This window comes from Balaenoptera acutorostrata, chromosome 21 (genome assembly GCF_949987535.1).
Source record: "Balaenoptera acutorostrata chromosome 21, mBalAcu1.1, whole genome shotgun sequence".
In the NCBI taxonomy this organism is placed as follows: domain Eukaryota; kingdom Metazoa; phylum Chordata; class Mammalia; order Artiodactyla; family Balaenopteridae; genus Balaenoptera; species Balaenoptera acutorostrata.
In genome coordinates, this window is record NC_080084.1 from 39,735,228 (window position 1) to 39,751,529 (window position 16,302).

At 40.5% G+C, this 16,302-nt stretch overlaps 1 protein-coding gene across 8 annotated transcripts in view; it reads left to right on the forward strand.

Annotated features, from left to right (window-relative positions):
- TENM3 (teneurin transmembrane protein 3) overlaps window positions 1-16,302 on the forward strand; it is a 608,889-nt gene that overhangs the window by 530,248 nt on the left and 62,339 nt on the right. For all 8 annotated transcript variants that reach the window (XM_057537184.1, XM_057537189.1, XM_057537185.1 and 5 more), the window contains 3 exons: window positions 13,259-13,475; window positions 14,473-14,592; window positions 15,164-15,425. In XM_057537184.1, coding sequence (XP_057393167.1) covers window positions 13,259-13,475; window positions 14,473-14,592; window positions 15,164-15,425 — 599 coding nt within the window. The remainder of the gene's footprint in view (window positions 1-13,258; window positions 13,476-14,472; window positions 14,593-15,163; window positions 15,426-16,302) is intronic.

Below are 16,302 nucleotides of genomic sequence, written 5' to 3' on the forward strand. Positions count from 1 at the left end.
ATAGGGTGATTTTGCTCCCTGTTTTCCCTGAGACAAATGCAAGATTATTATCATTCAGGGAAAAGGCAAGGTAACCAAGCTACCGTGTAATGTACATTGTTCTCCATTCCTCGTCCTAATCTCCAGGTGACAATTCTTCTCGCTGCAGTTTTTAGTACCCTGTAAATTGGGAGCTCTAAAGCAGTATTTTAATAATGAAACAGTCCAAAAGATGCAAGACAGTTCCCAAGCTCTTCTGTTGGAAGGCTTGGATGAAAAGGAAAAAAAAAAAAAAACAAGAACAGAAAGCAATCCCCTCGAAGCTGTACTTCCAGTGTCTTTTTATCCTTAACTTTACACCCTGTGAAAAGGATTATGATATTCCACCCCACATAAGCCCAGGGTTAAGAAATAATTATTTTCCCCGTTGCGCACATCCTCCGTGCTAGTGTATTTCAGTTTCAGAGAAGAGAGACGTGAGAGTTAGTGGTTGCCTCCAGTGATGGAGGACTTGCCCCTGGAGCTGTTCAGTGTTGGTGTCCCTTTGGGACTGAGATTTTTGGAAGGATTCCGTTTCTGTCTGGACCCCTGTGGTCACCTGCTCTGTGGGTTAGTGTGTGTCCCCTACCCCCGCCTTCATTCCACCTGCCCTTTTGGGAGTGTCCACGTGGGCAATATGTGTTGGTTAAAAGTGCAGGTTTAGAGTCAGATCTTCACTCCAACTCGTCGTGCTTATGTGACCTTAGACAAGGTTCTTATCCCTTTACATTTCAATGGCTTCATGTATAAAAGAGTGATAAAGGAGTTTCTGGAAGGATTAAGTGAGAGAATGTTTGTAAAGTACTTAGTGTATTGCCAGGGATATATTATATTGTAAGTAGCAGCTATTATTATCCAATTTTCCTTCTTTTGCTTTCAAAAGTGCTCCCCTTGACTGGGTGAAATTCATAAAAGGTTGTCAGAGAAGGTTGAATGGCCTTTTCCTTTCCAAATAGAGTGGACCTAACTTCAGGCAGACCTCGGAGATATTGCGGGTCCAGTTCCAGACCACTGCAGTAAAGCAAGTACCAGAATAAAGCAAGTCACACAAATTTGGGGGTTTCCCAGTACATATAAAAGTTATGTTTACCCTACACTGTTAAGTTACCCTATACTGTAGTCTGTTAAGTGGGCAATAGCCTTATGTCTAAAAAACAATGTACATAACTTAATATAAAGATGTTGCTAAAAAATGTTAACCGTCATCTGAGCCTTAAGCAAGTTGTAGTCGTAACATCAAAGGTCACCACCGATCACAGATCACCATCACAGATATAATAATGAAAGAGTTTGAAATATTGCGAGAATTACCGAAATGCGGCGCAGAGACACAAGGGGAGCAAATGCTGCTGGGAAAGCGGCGCGGTGGGCTTGCTCCCGGCAGAGCTGCCACACACCTTCAATGTATGAAAAATGCAGTATCTTTGAAGCACAGTAAAGGGAAACAGTAAAAACAAGGCCTGCCCTGTACTGTTCTCTTGGAAGCAGAGTGCCAGAACCAGCTCTCAGCTCTCCCCATTGCCCCCAACACACACACACGCACACGCACACACACACGCGCGCGCACACACACACACACACACACACTCACTACAGTCATTCTGAAACCAAACGTTATTTGTGTCTCATCTTCCTAAGAGTTGCAATTCTCCCCTTTCATTCTAGCACATTGTTCACTATTTTCCCTGTTTTCTTTTAACCTGGACTCCTGAGCAACTTGAGCCCCTAGTTCTGAGCTGAAGCCTCCCTTGCTGTCTGCTCCTGATAGGTTTAGGTGGCCCTTCGCCCTCGCAGCCTCTCCTGCCTAACAATATGGAGCTGCCCCGATTCCTCCTCACCGTGCCCATGTGCCTGTCTTAGAAACACGGCATCAGTCCTCTCTGACCCCCAGCCCGGACGGCAACCTTCCTCCTTACTTTCCCCCAAGAAGCCCTACCCCATTGTTTTCTGTTGCCCACGGAGGAAGGAGAGCTTCCCTTCCTCCTTTTTTTTTTTTTTAAATTACTCTTTTATTTTTTATTCTTTTGCCGCACAGCATGAGGGATCTTAGTTCCCCGACCAGGGATCGAACCCATGCCCCCTGCAGTGGAAGCACGGAGTCCTAACCACTGGACCACCAGGGAAGTCCCTTCCCTTCCTCCTTGATCAGATATTTCACACATGTCTTCTGAAAGATTACTTTGAGGAGGTTACAGACTTGTGCAGAGGGAAGCAAAGGGCAGGGCCAAGTCTGCAGAGACGCTGCAGAGTAACTGAGGGGCTAATCAACTCTTTAGTATTGTTATCCGCTAAGGAGGTTTCTCTCTTTCCTCAAAATTTATCAGCTGTGAATTGGCCTCGTTCCCCCTTTGTTTATTCTTCTTAGCCTGAAGCTCAGCTATCTCTAGACTTGCCTCTCCAAGGGGAAATCTGAGCTGATAGAAGACCTCCTGTGGATTCTCTACTTATCTCATATAATTTGTATTCCTGTCCCTAACCTAATTTTGTTGATCTTCTGAGAAGGAATCTCAGTGCCAGCTTTATTATATCCTGAGATTGTAACCTGGGTGCCTTATAACCCAAGCTAGAGGGTTCCTTGAACTTAAGCATGGGCTGTGTGTATACAGACAGTATTTTCCACACCAAACCCCAACTCAAGACACATAATCTGGCAATTAAGGATATCATTATCATTATATGAGGACAATAAAACAGAATGTTTAAAATAAGGACTATACTTGAAATTCTGTGATATGTAGGAACTGTACCATTAGAGATCCATTGTCTAAACTAAGTTTGATGTCAAAATGGTGAATTAGCCAGAAAGTAGCCAAGTAATTTGATTTAACACATTAAGTAACTAAGGAGGAGGAGAAGGTGAAGAGGTTGATTTGGCCCGAATCAGAAATTAAACGTATCATACGAATAGCTGCAGGTCTAGTCTGAGTAATTTTGTAGAACACAACTTTAAGAACTTTGCAGAACACACACAGAGACACACACAGAGAAAGTTGCTTACTATTCCCAGAACTGAAAAAGATATATTTAAAAATTTTAGAAAGGACAGCCACATACGGTGAAATAAATATTTTTTTCTTACACCAAGCATCTTCCTTCCCCTCCAAAATATACCTTCCTTTACCAAATCTGCTTCACCCCATCTCTACTGCCTAAGCCTAAAGATCCTCAATCTCTGGATCTCACTAAGTAAATAGGTGACCCGGGCTTCCCTGGTGGCGCAGTGGTTAAGAATCCGCCTGCCGATGCAGGGGACACGGGTTCGAGCCCTGGTCCGGGAAGATCCCACATGCCGCGGAGCAACTAAGCTCGTGCACCACAATTACTGAGCCTGTGCTCTAGAGCCCACGAGCCACAACTACTGAGCCCGTGTGCCACAACTACTGAAGCCCACGCGCCTAGAGCCTGTGCTCCGCAACAAGAGAAACTGCCGCAATGAGAAGTCTACACACCGCAACGAAGAGTAGCCCCCACTCGCCACAACTAGAGAAAGTCTGTGCGCAGCAACGAAGACCCAACGCAGCCAAAAATAAATAAATTTATTTAAAAGAAAAATAGGTGACCCTCTCTGCCTGTGGAGCCAACTTCCCCTTTATGTCTCTAACGCACTTGAGGAAAAGCAGCCTTCGAGGGGAATTTGTGATGAGGACTAGGAGAAGTGGGCTACCAATAAAATAGACGGGAGGAACTTGTCTTTAGCCACTCTCGCAACACCTACACGGCCATAAGAAGTAAATCTGCTGTTCAGTTGGACCTTGTTTCTTTAAGGCTCAAATAAATAGCTGTTGCATACACAGACTCATTAGCTTTTCAGAACTAAGGCCATCTTTTACCCACCATAAAGGCCTTGACAAAGATCCCCACTCTCTGTGGACTCAACAGGGTGTCTCCCGCTTCGCTTCTCAAATCTGAGCTCCAGGTGTCGCACACAGGCAGCTGCAGCAGACATCGGGGCAGAGGTGGGCTATGGGAGAGTCCATTTTTAAATCACACAGTGGACGTCAGAGACTTGTGGTCACTGGACCAGAGAATTGTGGCGAACATCTCCACACAGGGCCTGTAGGCACTTCGGAAGCAAGAACAAGATATCCTTTCCTCATTGGAAAAGCTTTCTGAGCAAGTGATCCACGCTGCAGGCCTCCACTTGGCTTTTACGTTTTTCTTCTTCAGCTTTATCTTCACCTACAAAGTCATTCTCCCTCTAGACTGAGCCGTGTCTTGTTCATATCCCAGAACTCACGCTGATGGTGAAGTCGCTAAGATCAGAGAAAAGACAGGTGAAGAGATGGGACCTGGTCCCTGTTAAATGCTATGTGATCTGGAGTGGGGTTGAAGACAGTGACTCTGTACCGCAACATCCTTAGCTTATATAACGGACAAGTTCGGCGAGGACTGCACCTAGGTGTACAGACCGTGGTAACAGAAATCTGGGTTAGTCACCTGTCAACTCTGCTTGTTCTACGCTGGTACCATTCTCTGGATGTCTCTCCCACCAGCTCGAGGTTTACATTCCTCTAGCATAACAAGCCCAGTGCAGGGAGGACACCTTTTTCAGTGGTTACATGAGACCTGGGTCTGGCCTGAGCCCGACTCTCATTGGTCTGAATTAGGTCACCGCCCTACAAGAAAATTGAAGTTCTGTCTCCAGAATAAAGGGGTAAGGACAGTGGGTAGGCAGAAAAACAGATTCAACTATCGGAATATAAATAGCTGTCGATAGCGTTTAGTTTTAGTATAACCAGACAGTATACTCCAGTAACCATTTCATATGGTAGTAGAATTCTGTTAGTTTCAGAAGGAATCTTCTAGTCTCTCCTCCCTTCCCCCCCAAATTCCAGCCTTCTCACTTGAGAGCAAGGAAACCAGTGCTGAGCCTCTGACATGCTTTCGATGCCCTGACATGCTTTCCATGCCCGAGATTGACGAGGCAGCTCTCGGTTCTCCCAAACACTTCTGTACGCATTGTCAGTTTCACCTGGCCACCCTACTACAAATCTCATTCAATAGGGGGTGTCTTGACTTTCAGTAGCTTCCCATATGGTGGTCCCACCATAGAAGCATCAAAATGCAACAGCTTGCCAGAGACAACTCTGGTTTTATAGAGACTCAAGATGCTTATTAATGAGATGATTTCTCCAAGATATATTGTCTCTGGCAGTGGTTACCATGTTCCCATTGTCCTTCTGATTCGGGAGATCTATTCAGAGTTCCCTTTGACATCTTGCTTCCCTGTCTGGTCCTCCAGTGGATAGCTCCCCTGTGGGGACCAGAGGCATGGGACGCAAGCCCTCTCCTGCAGATTAGATGGTTGAGGGCCCAAGAATGACTTAAAGCCTCTTCCTAAATTTTGTGCAAGATGGTAGAGCGTCAAAGTATAAATCCTGCCAGGAAAGATGCATCTTACTTGTAAGTAGATAGAGTTATTCTTTGTCCTTCAGAGTTGTTACTTCGTGGGGCTAGATGTCAGGAAGATGTATCTAAAACAGGCTTTTTTTACATCTTCAGAGGTTGATAATTGTAGAGAAGGAAGCAGATTCAACTGAGCTTATTTAGAAATTGAGAAGAAACCGTAATGAGAGAGAGAGAGAAAGGAAGGAAGAAAAATGCAAACAGAAGATTCAAACTGCAGGAGAAAGCAGGAGTGTGCTAGCAATGGAAACGAGGAGGGAAGCAATGAATGAAATTTTCATGTACGCATCAGAATGAGTGTGATGAAGGGACAGAGCTGGTCTGAGTTTGGAGATTTTACCGAAAGAAAATCAGGAAATATTTGAAAATAGAGTTTTAAGAAGTCCTAGCAGGAGTATGAGACAATTTGTGTTCTCCAAAAAACATATTGAAAAATAAAAGTTAAATAAAATAGTAACAGAAATAGGAAGAGAAGGGGGAAAATGGTTTAAAAAAAGAAGAAGAAAGAGGGAGGGTGGGAGGGAGGGAAGGGAGGAAATTACAAGAGTTCCTAAGTACTTCTTACAAAGAATCCAGATACCAGAATATAGAATGGCACTCGGTCTCAGAGCCTTAAAATACATTAACCTGGCGGATGATTTGGGGCGGGGGGAATTACTATTCATTTGAAAGACTCTATGAGGTCCTACTATAGGGAGAGATCCAGGTTACTCTGAACCCTTTTACTGTCCACAGAAGTTTTAGAGCCCCGGGAATCCCCTTCTAGGAAAGAAAAGTCCAGCTTGCACTCTCAGAAGCAAAGGACCCCAGTAAGCCTCCTGGTAGTACACAAGGAACGTGGGGTTTGATCACTGTGTTTCGAATGAGTTTTAGAAGGAGAGGAAAATCAGAGCCACACAGGCTGGAACTAGAAGTCTCCCCTGTATTTTACACCCATGACCCTTTGCTGCCACCGCAAGCTTTACAGCGTAACAAAGGGCATCGCTCAGAACCTCTTTAGAAAGTGTCCCCTTTCTCCATGTTAAGAACCTCTGCATTCCTGGGGAGGGTTATTACTAGTAACCGTACACAAGTGCTACATTCTCATTGTCAAGAGTAGCCACTGTCAACAACTTAAAGAGTGCGTGTTTCTATGCCTCCTTCAGTGAATTTAGATGCACATTTATGTTTTTAAATGTAAACGGGATAGGTACTGTTCTAAATTTGATTTTGCCAAAGAGGGTAACTTAGAGATTTTTTCATGTCAGTACATATAGGCCTATCTCCTACTTTATAATAGAAACACGGTTGTCCTAATGAATTTTACCACTACTAATTAATAATTGTTTACTTGTTTCTCTTTTTTTCTTGCTCTTAGTATAAAGACAAATCTGTAGTGAATCTGTGTGTGTGTGTCCGCATATAAATCTTTGTGTAAATGTACAAATATTTCTTTGGGACAGATTTTTTAGAAATGAAATTGCTGGGTCACGGGGTATTTTAATTTTTAATTCTGGTAGCTACTGCCAAATTGCCTTGCAAGTAAGTTTCACCACTGTACACTTCATCGGTAGGATAGTGTTTATTTTCCCCATGTTCATAATCTGTACATAATCATTGTACATAAGCAAAATTGTCCAACACAATGAAAAATATGAATTTTGTCTGCTGGGTGGAAATGACTCCATTTTTATTGTTTTAATTTGCATTTCCCCAATTACTAGTTAGGTTGATGATCTTTATATATGTGCCTTGATTGTTTGCATTTCTTCTTTTGCTAATTGCTTATTTATTTCTCTTGACCATTTTTTTCTATTGAGTTACTTGACTTTTTCTTTTTAATTTTTAGGAGTTCTTTGTATATTTTTCTTATCAGTTCTTTGTGAGGTGTGTTGCAGATATTTTATCCCAAGTTTTCATTATCTTTTAACTTTGTTTATGGTGTCTTTCATCATGCAGAAATTTTCAAACGATAAACTTTTATAAGGTAAATGTTTATAAGGTTTAACTTTTCCTTCATGAATTCTGGGTTGTGGGACTTTATAAGTACATACATAAGTTGTACTTATGTGTAGTATTTCCTATAAGTTCTTCTAATACTTTTTGTAATTGTATGGATTGCTTAATGTCCAATTCATCAAGAACATGTAAAGATACCTATTAGAGTAAAAAAAGAAACAGGAATTCAAGGATTAGCATAGCGTCTGAGGGCAGGAAAAAGGTGATGAAAGGAAATCAGCACCTGTCTCTGCTGTGCTTTTTTTTTTTTTTTTTTTTTAATTTATTAATTTATTTATTTATTTTTGGCTGTGCTGGGTCTTCGGTTCGTGCGAGGGCTTTCTCTAGTTGCGGCAAGTGGGGGCCACTCTTCATCGCGGTGCGGGGACCGCTCTTCATCGCGGTGCGGGGACCGCTCTTCATCGCGGTGCGCGGGCCTGTCACTATCGCGGCCCCTCCCGTTGCGGGGCACAGGCTCCAGACGCGCAGGCTCAGCAGCTGTGGCTCACGGGCCCAGCTGCTCCGTGGCATGTGGGATCTTCCCAGACAAGGGCTCGAACCCGTGTCTCCTGCATTGGCAGGCAGATTCTCAACCACTGCGCCACCAGGGAAGCCCTGCTGTGCTTTTAAGACCTCATTTTGACCTGTTTAGATCTCATAATCTCTAGGAACTGAATTGATTCTTCACTTCATTCAGCAAAATTATTGTATGCGTACTTGGTGCCAAGAAGTATACGTCCTGGATTCTGGTGCTGTAACAGTGAACTAGATTGGCCCTCAGGGAACTTCGTGAGACCATTGTCTGAGCTGATTGCTAAAGGAATTGGGGAGGGGGATAAGAGAGCAGGTGAGAAGTCTCCCAGCAGAGGAAATAATAATCACAAAGGTCTTGGAAGCTATGTTAAGGAGTTCTAACTACTCAGAAAGCAGCAGGGACCAATTAAAGGAAGTATTTTAGCTGGAGAAGTGAAATAACCACATTTGATTTCTACGAAGATTACTCAGATTTAAGTGTTGAGAATGAATAGCTAGGACAAGACTGGGGCCTGGGAAACCAAGCCCTTGTTGAGATCTTGTCAAGAAATGACCATGGTGGTCCTAAGGGTTGTTTCAGTGAAATGGAAAGAAATAGACTGATTCAGGAGATGTTTGGGGTGGAGAAAAGGAGGATCTGGTCATTGATTAGGTGCAGAGAAAAAGGGAGAAGAGGAATCAAGGTTGACGTTCAGGTTTCTGCTTTGAGAAACTGGGTGAGTGGATGGTGGAACCATTCCTTGAAATAGGAAATGCAGAGGAAGCGAGTGTTCAGAGACGATCATATTTGTTGTGTTTTAGACGTGTTAAGTTTTCAATGCCTGTGTAATATCCAAGTGGAAATATCTAGAAGACCGGTTGTGGATTTGGAGTTCAGGAGAATGATCAGCCTGGAGTCATTAGCCTTGAAATGTTGTGAACCTAGAGAGAATAAAGCCACCAAGAAAGCTCTGCTGTAGACAAACCAAGAAGATACAGAAAACCAAACATGATCCCAATTCAGTAATAAATAAATGAATTTCATGCATGGTACAGAATGGTGACTTAAAAGAACAACAAAAGGTATACCCGTACACTTTGAAAATTCTAAAATCCACAGATAAAATACTGCATGAGAATTTCTACCTCTACCTCCAACTTGAAGGCCGGGGGGGGGGGTGGTCCTTCCAAATACTGTGGGGAAGGGCAGTGGGCATTAATTAATTATCTTTTGAGTAAAGATGAAAATTCATTCAAAGGAAATTCATGACTTTTTATCCAGTCAGTATGTCAAGTTTTTAAAAAACAAGTTAAAATATCCATAGCTGCTTAAAAGACAGAAGCAGATCAAAGCCAGCAGAGAGGGTAAACTAGGAAAAGATGGAGTCAGACATTTTAATTATCTAGCAAAATAGGCATTAAACTTGCCAGAAAAAAAATCAAGAATGATTTAAAGACTATAAGGAAATAGGGCAGGGTAGAAACTTTAAAGCAAGACTAGAGGTTGGCAAACTATTACCCCTGGGCCAAAGCTTGTTTTTGTAAATAAAGTTTTATTGAGACACAGTCACACCCACTCATTTACATATTGTCTCTGGCTGCTTTAGTGCTCTAAAGGCAGAGTTAAGTACTTGTAGCAGGGACTGTATGGTCCACAAAGTCTGAAGTATTTTTTATCTGGCCCTTAATTTACGAACTAAGTCTGCCAGCCACTGTTACAAACCAATGAAAGGGTTAAGAAAGATGAGAACATGTTTTGAAATGATAACAGAGCAATACCATTGAGGATTAAGTGGAAGGAAGCATACTCTAGATTGTCTATATCACAGTACCACTTACATTGCAAAGCCTAACCGGGAGAAAGAGGGGCGCTTAACTGATCATCGGAGTTGTTATTCAGTGGGTTTTGAACAGTTCTGATTTTCTTTAGATTTTTTTACGATTAATTCTATTAGCTATGGCTTCCACACCAATCTCAATTTAAGCCGACCTAATATTCCTGAGACTAAAATGGAACGTTGATGATTTTGAGACGCTCTTCCACAAAGTCACTTTTACTACCGTATACATTTGGGCAAGTGGGTTATCAGCTTAGTTGTACTAGATAGCCCTAGCCACGTGAGTATAGACAAGGAATGAAAAATGTTTTCTTGAGTTATAGGAAGCCAGATTCATAACCATCCGTCACTTGCTTGGGCAAGTTAGTGATAAACTCTGCAGAAAGATAACAGACCTTGTGTCCCTGCATCTCGGCTGCTGAAAATGAGATTCTTTCTCTGATTGATGTTAGCAGAGAGGCTTGTAAAAATGCATTCCCAGCTGATTAGTTCAGAAGGTGTCAATCTCATGCAGTTTTATGACCTGCAGACTACATGCCAGATGCACGTTTGCTTTTTATGAACTAACAAAGATGAATGACGAGATTTGAGCATTCCTCTTTGGCCAACTGTAGCATATATAGTGCCTAAAGGAAGACACTGTGGGGATATTATGGGGGACGAAGTGGGAGGGGAATTTAACCCTTAATTTACCAGACTAATGGAGATAAAATATAATGTTTGGAAGTACTTTCACTATTAAGTAGTTTCTACTTATGCTAAAAAACGAACGTAAGGGAAAAACCTATAAGAATATAAAGTATTTGTGTGGAATTACTCTCCTGAGCGTATGCACACCCCATTCTAAATCCATGGAGTCAGAGCTCTTAGATAGATCATAAAACAGATTAAAGATTCCTCATGAAGTCTCAACATATGATCATGAATTGTTACTGAAAGGGTTTTTTTAAATTGTTTTTTTGAAGCTAAAAATGATTTAGGGGCAATAGGTCAACCATCTACGATTTAAAAAATCTGAGTCTTCATAACTATGCTCCTATTTCTTTGAGACAGATGGAGAAAAATGCAATATATTGCATTATTATAACATATCCTCTCGAAAAATAAGCCTCTATCATAGTTTCATCTTTCTTCTACTAGAAATATTGAGGAATATTTAGACATTTTTCATCTTTGTGGCCTTTTGGCTAAGAAAGCAATATTTTGATAAATTTCTATGAAATTTCAAAGCTGTTTCATTTGACCTTTTTAAACATGATTTTAAATTTTTGTCAAAGAATAAATATACAGTTTCAAGTAATTAACAACCCATTTTTAGAAATATAACAGACATCTACATGAAAATGTAGCTATAATGAAGAAACTATGTAATAAGATCTGCTTATCAGAAATTCTGACTCATACATTTTCATGTCAAATTATGGTGTCAAAAAGTTAAAATAGTAATGTAAAAAGAGTCCAACACCATACATTTAATTCCAATATTTATGTATTAAGCCTTTTTTTTCAACTATAAGGGAAATAGTGAGAGTTTTAGTTAATGTCTCTGGATAAACTACATCTCTTTCAGTTTCAAGTGACAGAAAGGCCATCCCAAACAGGCTTAAGGAAGAAGGCAATGCTTTGGCTTCTAGAACTGAAAAGCCCAGGTCAGGTTCAGCTTATTGCAAAAGCCCCAAAGATGTCACTATGAACTGTTGTCTTAGGTCTCCGGCTCTTGACTTTGCCTCTTCTGGGATGGGTCCGTTCCCAGACGGCTTCTGCTGTAGTGGCAGCAAGAGGGGTGCAGCAACCCTGGCCTCACAGCCTTACAGCTCCAAGCCTGGGGGGATGGGAGCTGATGGGACAGGATTGCTTTTTAGATAGTTCCTGAAATTCAATCTGGTTTGACAAGTTAGGTCACATGTACGTTTCTGAACCAAGCACAAAGGGAAATATGCACATAGACTGAGAGTAGAGGAGAACTAGATACCCAAGTGAAAGTTCAGAGCTGTTGCACAGAGAAGGGAAATGAGTGTTAGGAGAAACCGCAAGTGTTGACAACATTCTTCAGGTGGGAGCCAGGGCCCTCATCTCCTGCTTCTTACCTTATCTGTGTTGTTGACCTAATTCTAGACGGGGCAATATAATTCAATTTAGTCTGTTTTCTTTTGTCTCAGTTTGCTGTCAGATAATGAATGGGCAAGCTTATGTTCTATTAATAAGAGTAGCCTAAAGCAAAAAGAAAAAAATGACTAGTGTGTTTTTTTAAAAAATAAAAGTTATTTCAAAACACTTGTGTAAATAAAATATATAGGTCAACTAGATATTTTCAGCTGAGTTTGCCATAATAGGGTCACACCAAGACCTAAAACTTAGGTGTGAAGATTTTATAATGATTTTTTGTCTGTTCTCCCAAAGGTAATTAAAGTCTTCAGAAACTAATGTTTTTATTAATCTATACTGAGAAATGAAATTGCCAAGCAGATCAAAATTCATGTATCAACTGGTCACTGAAAAATGACCTTAAAGGATAATGTCATCAACCATCATAACCTGACCCTTATCTGCTAATGGGATGGTTTAAATGTTTCAAACAAAATCCTTACACAGGCCATTGAATGTAGTTTCCTTCTGATATTCCTGGAGAATGCTCTGGAAGATTCTATCCATTACTCTTGTATGTCACCAACAGTGTAGGTCAATTTTTAGTGATAGGTTTCTTATCATTTCCAATATTATGGCTTATTTACATTAGCCACATTTTTATTAACATCTGCATTTTAAAGGACGTGTATTAAGAGCTCAAGTTCCTGTTTAAAATATGAGAAATGCCTTAATTTTATATGGAACACACTTTACCATCCTTGGGAAAATGATTTCCTTGAAAGGTGGTTGGCTAATCTCATTCATTATATGTTACTCTGTATATGTATTTCACGGACTTTCATGTTCTGACCTTTTCCCAAATTTTAGATGGGGGAACAGCCGGTTAGTGGAGCAGTCTGAACACACACAGTATTTATCAATTAAGTCCACCGTTGTGATCACAGGTCACCATACAAATATAATAATAATGCAAAAGTGGAGTATCGCGAGAAATACAAAAATGTAATAGAGACACGAAGTGAGCAAATGCTGCTGGGAAAATGGTGCCGATAGACTTGCTCCACACAGGGTCGCCACAGACCTCCGATTTGTAAAAAACTGAATATCTGTGAAGAGCAATAAAACGAGGTCTGCATGTGATAGATTGTTCTGAAACAGTCATTTTTTTATTTTTTACTCAGAATCAATATTATATGATTTTTTTTCAGCCATCTCCAATCCAAACATTTACTGTCTATGAAAGCAACTGCAGGGTATTGTATTTCATTTGGTTTCAAAAAGTATGCCTCCTAGAAATTACTATCAGATAGGGGGAGCGAATCATTTGATGTGAAAAAAGCCAGTCAACAAACAAAACGTACTCTACATCACGGCAGAAAAAGAGGAATTCTCTTACTGGTTTACATTTCTATCCACAGATGGACTCATTGACTGCATGGATCCTGACTGCTGTTTACAGAGCTCCTGCCAAAATCAGCCCTACTGTCGCGGATTGCCTGATCCCCAGGATATCATTAGCCAAAGCTTACAGTCACCATCTCAGCAAGCTGCCAAACCCTTCTATGACCGAATCAGTTTTCTCATAGGATCTGATAGCACCCATGTCATACCCGGAGACAGTCCTTTCAATAAGAGGTTAATGCAGCTTTTCCTTACATACATAGACTTGTAGTGATATTATCATCAGTGAGAAGCCCTTTATATGAAATGCTGATGACCGTGAATTTGAGGAAAGTGCTTTCTTTAAAAGGCAGTTTCTCCTCCTTCGGCACATCCTTCACCAAACTTCTCATTTCAAGCATCTTTGACATAGTTCCCATACTTTGTCAATTTCAGTACCTGAAACATAACAGGACATCCCATTAAGGAGTCAATAAATCTTCATTTAACTAGTTGATTTTTGTTAGCACAGTTGGAAATGTTTCAAAAGAAGCAATGAAAAGACCCCAAAAGGCAAAACAGAAGTGCACTTTTTTTTAAGCTGAGCTCACTAAATAAGATAAATTATGAAATAATGTAACGGAACTGCTAATGGCATGGCAGTAAGATTGCATAAGCTGTTGGACTGGTGCTTTGCAGAGCAGTAATGACCGGAAAATAAACCAGTAAGTGAAAGCAGGTGTCTTGTGTCTCACTGAGCAAAAGAAGATGGTTTACACCAGAACTCCTGGTTCTGCAGCAGTTTAATAGCATTAATGCAATTAGAAAAGTTGTTTCACAAATGTTCCTTATTGCCCCCTTAAATCTTGTACTTTTTGGTCCCTGTAGATTTCCCAATTGCCTTGGAATTAATTGGAAAGTATACTTTCCTTCATGCAAGCACCAGGTATATGACATGAAAAAAGCGCAGCTTATAATTTTAAAAATTCATCTCTAAATTATTGGTCTTGATAACTCTCCAAAATCCAGATTGCAATGAATTAAAACCCAGGGTAAACACCATACATTTCGAGAATGTGGATTACAATGAATTAGAAGGAACATTGTCTTGGGAGTATTTCAAGTCTGGTTTCTGTGAATACAAGTGCATGCGATAGTGTTATTTTATCCTTAGATTGAATTATCTCTACATCATGATAATGTTGGCCTGAAAAGACAAATGTTCATTCTAGTTCTTCTACTTTTCCCACAGCCTTGCATCCGTCATCAGAGGCCAAGTACTAACTGCTGATGGAACGCCACTTATTGGAGTGAATGTCTCATTTTTCCATTACCCAGAATATGGATATACTATTACCCGCCAGGATGGAATGTAAGTTAATCCCAACACCCTGTCTCTGGTTGAAGTATTTTAAGTATAAAAACTAGGTATGCTTGTATCACCCAGCATGTTTTATTGTCCCTTCTAATATGGAAATGCAACAACTTTTAGACTCCAGAAATCTGTGACAGTACGTGGTGGCAGAAATTTAAAGTTATATACTCATATAGGTCTTTAAAAGTTGATTTCATTTCCTAAGGCATAATAATAGTGTTGTGGTTTTATAGGAGAATGTTCTTCATCTTAGAAGATTCATGTTGAAATACTTGAAAGTGAGATTTTGTAATATCTACAGCTTAAGCTCAGATGGTTCTGGAAAAGGAGTAGGTAGGTAGATAGATAAAGCAAATTTGGAAAAATGTTAATAAATTAGTAAATATAAGTTAAGGGCGTATGATGGTCATTGTATAATTCTTTCAATATTCCTGTAGATTTGAAACTATTTCATATAAACGTTGGGAGAAGAAGTTTTTCTTTATAAAGCATATTGATCTGAGAAGGTGAGTGCCTGGAGTTATATGAGATCCAGATAATTCACTAAGCATGTCTTGTTTTTTCTTAGGTTTGACTTGGTGGCGAATGGCGGGGCTTCTCTAACTTTGGTATTTGAACGATCCCCGTTCCTCACTCAGTATCATACTGTGTGGATTCCATGGAATGTCTTTTATGTGATGGATACCCTAGTCATGAAGAAAGAGGAGAATGACATTCCCAGCTGTGATCTAAGTGGCTTCGTGAGGCCGAATCCTATCATTGTGTCGTCACCTTTATCCACCTTTTTTAGATCGTCTCCTGAAGACAGTCCCATTATTCCCGAGACACAGGTAGAATATTCTAGCAGGTGTTGCTTTTATATAAACCATTTTCAGATCATGGGGTTTCCAAAGAATGTTTCTACAGGATTACAGAATTCCAGTGCTGTCCTAAATAATGCTATAGAATGACATATAGAATGTGGTGTGTTTATGTACAAGAATAGGTATTTCTATAGTAGGATATCTAGTTATTCCTTAAAGATCTACTAAAAATACTTCTTCCTCAAGCTATATCTGTATCTGTGTATTAATTGTAGCCAAATGGGAAAACAGCTTAAGCTCAACAGCTGATAATGTCTTTGCTCATGTATTCATTCATTGGAAAAAGATTTTAGTGCCTGTACCTGACCTCCTAACTGACATTGTACCAAGTGCTACTGTACATGGTCATTACTCTCAATATTTTGCTGCTTAATGATTATTGTAAGCCATTCTACATGGGATAAAGATTTGAATGAAGAACTATGGAAGTTCAAAAGAGAGGTCAGTTCCTAAGGAAGCCAAGGAAAGCATCACTGAAGAGGCTGGTCTTCAAAGGGGGGAAAGGATATTCCAGATAGAAGAAAATGTGTGAGCAACAGCATGGTGGTAACAACAAAGGCTGTTGTATAAAGACTGGTGAGCAATTTAAAGGTGCAGGACACTCAGGGGAAAGACTGGGGCCAGATTATGAATGGCCCAGAAATACCATACAATGGATACCTTGAACCAGGGGACCAATGTAGATTTTTCAGCATTTCTCTAATGCTAACTCAAGTGACAAAATGCATAAAATAACAGAAGGAGACAGATCAGTGAACAGAATAGTATTCACTGTACTTCCATACAGATCCAGCACCCCGAGGCAGAGGGCCCACCAATCATAACGGTTGTGGAAATGAAGAAG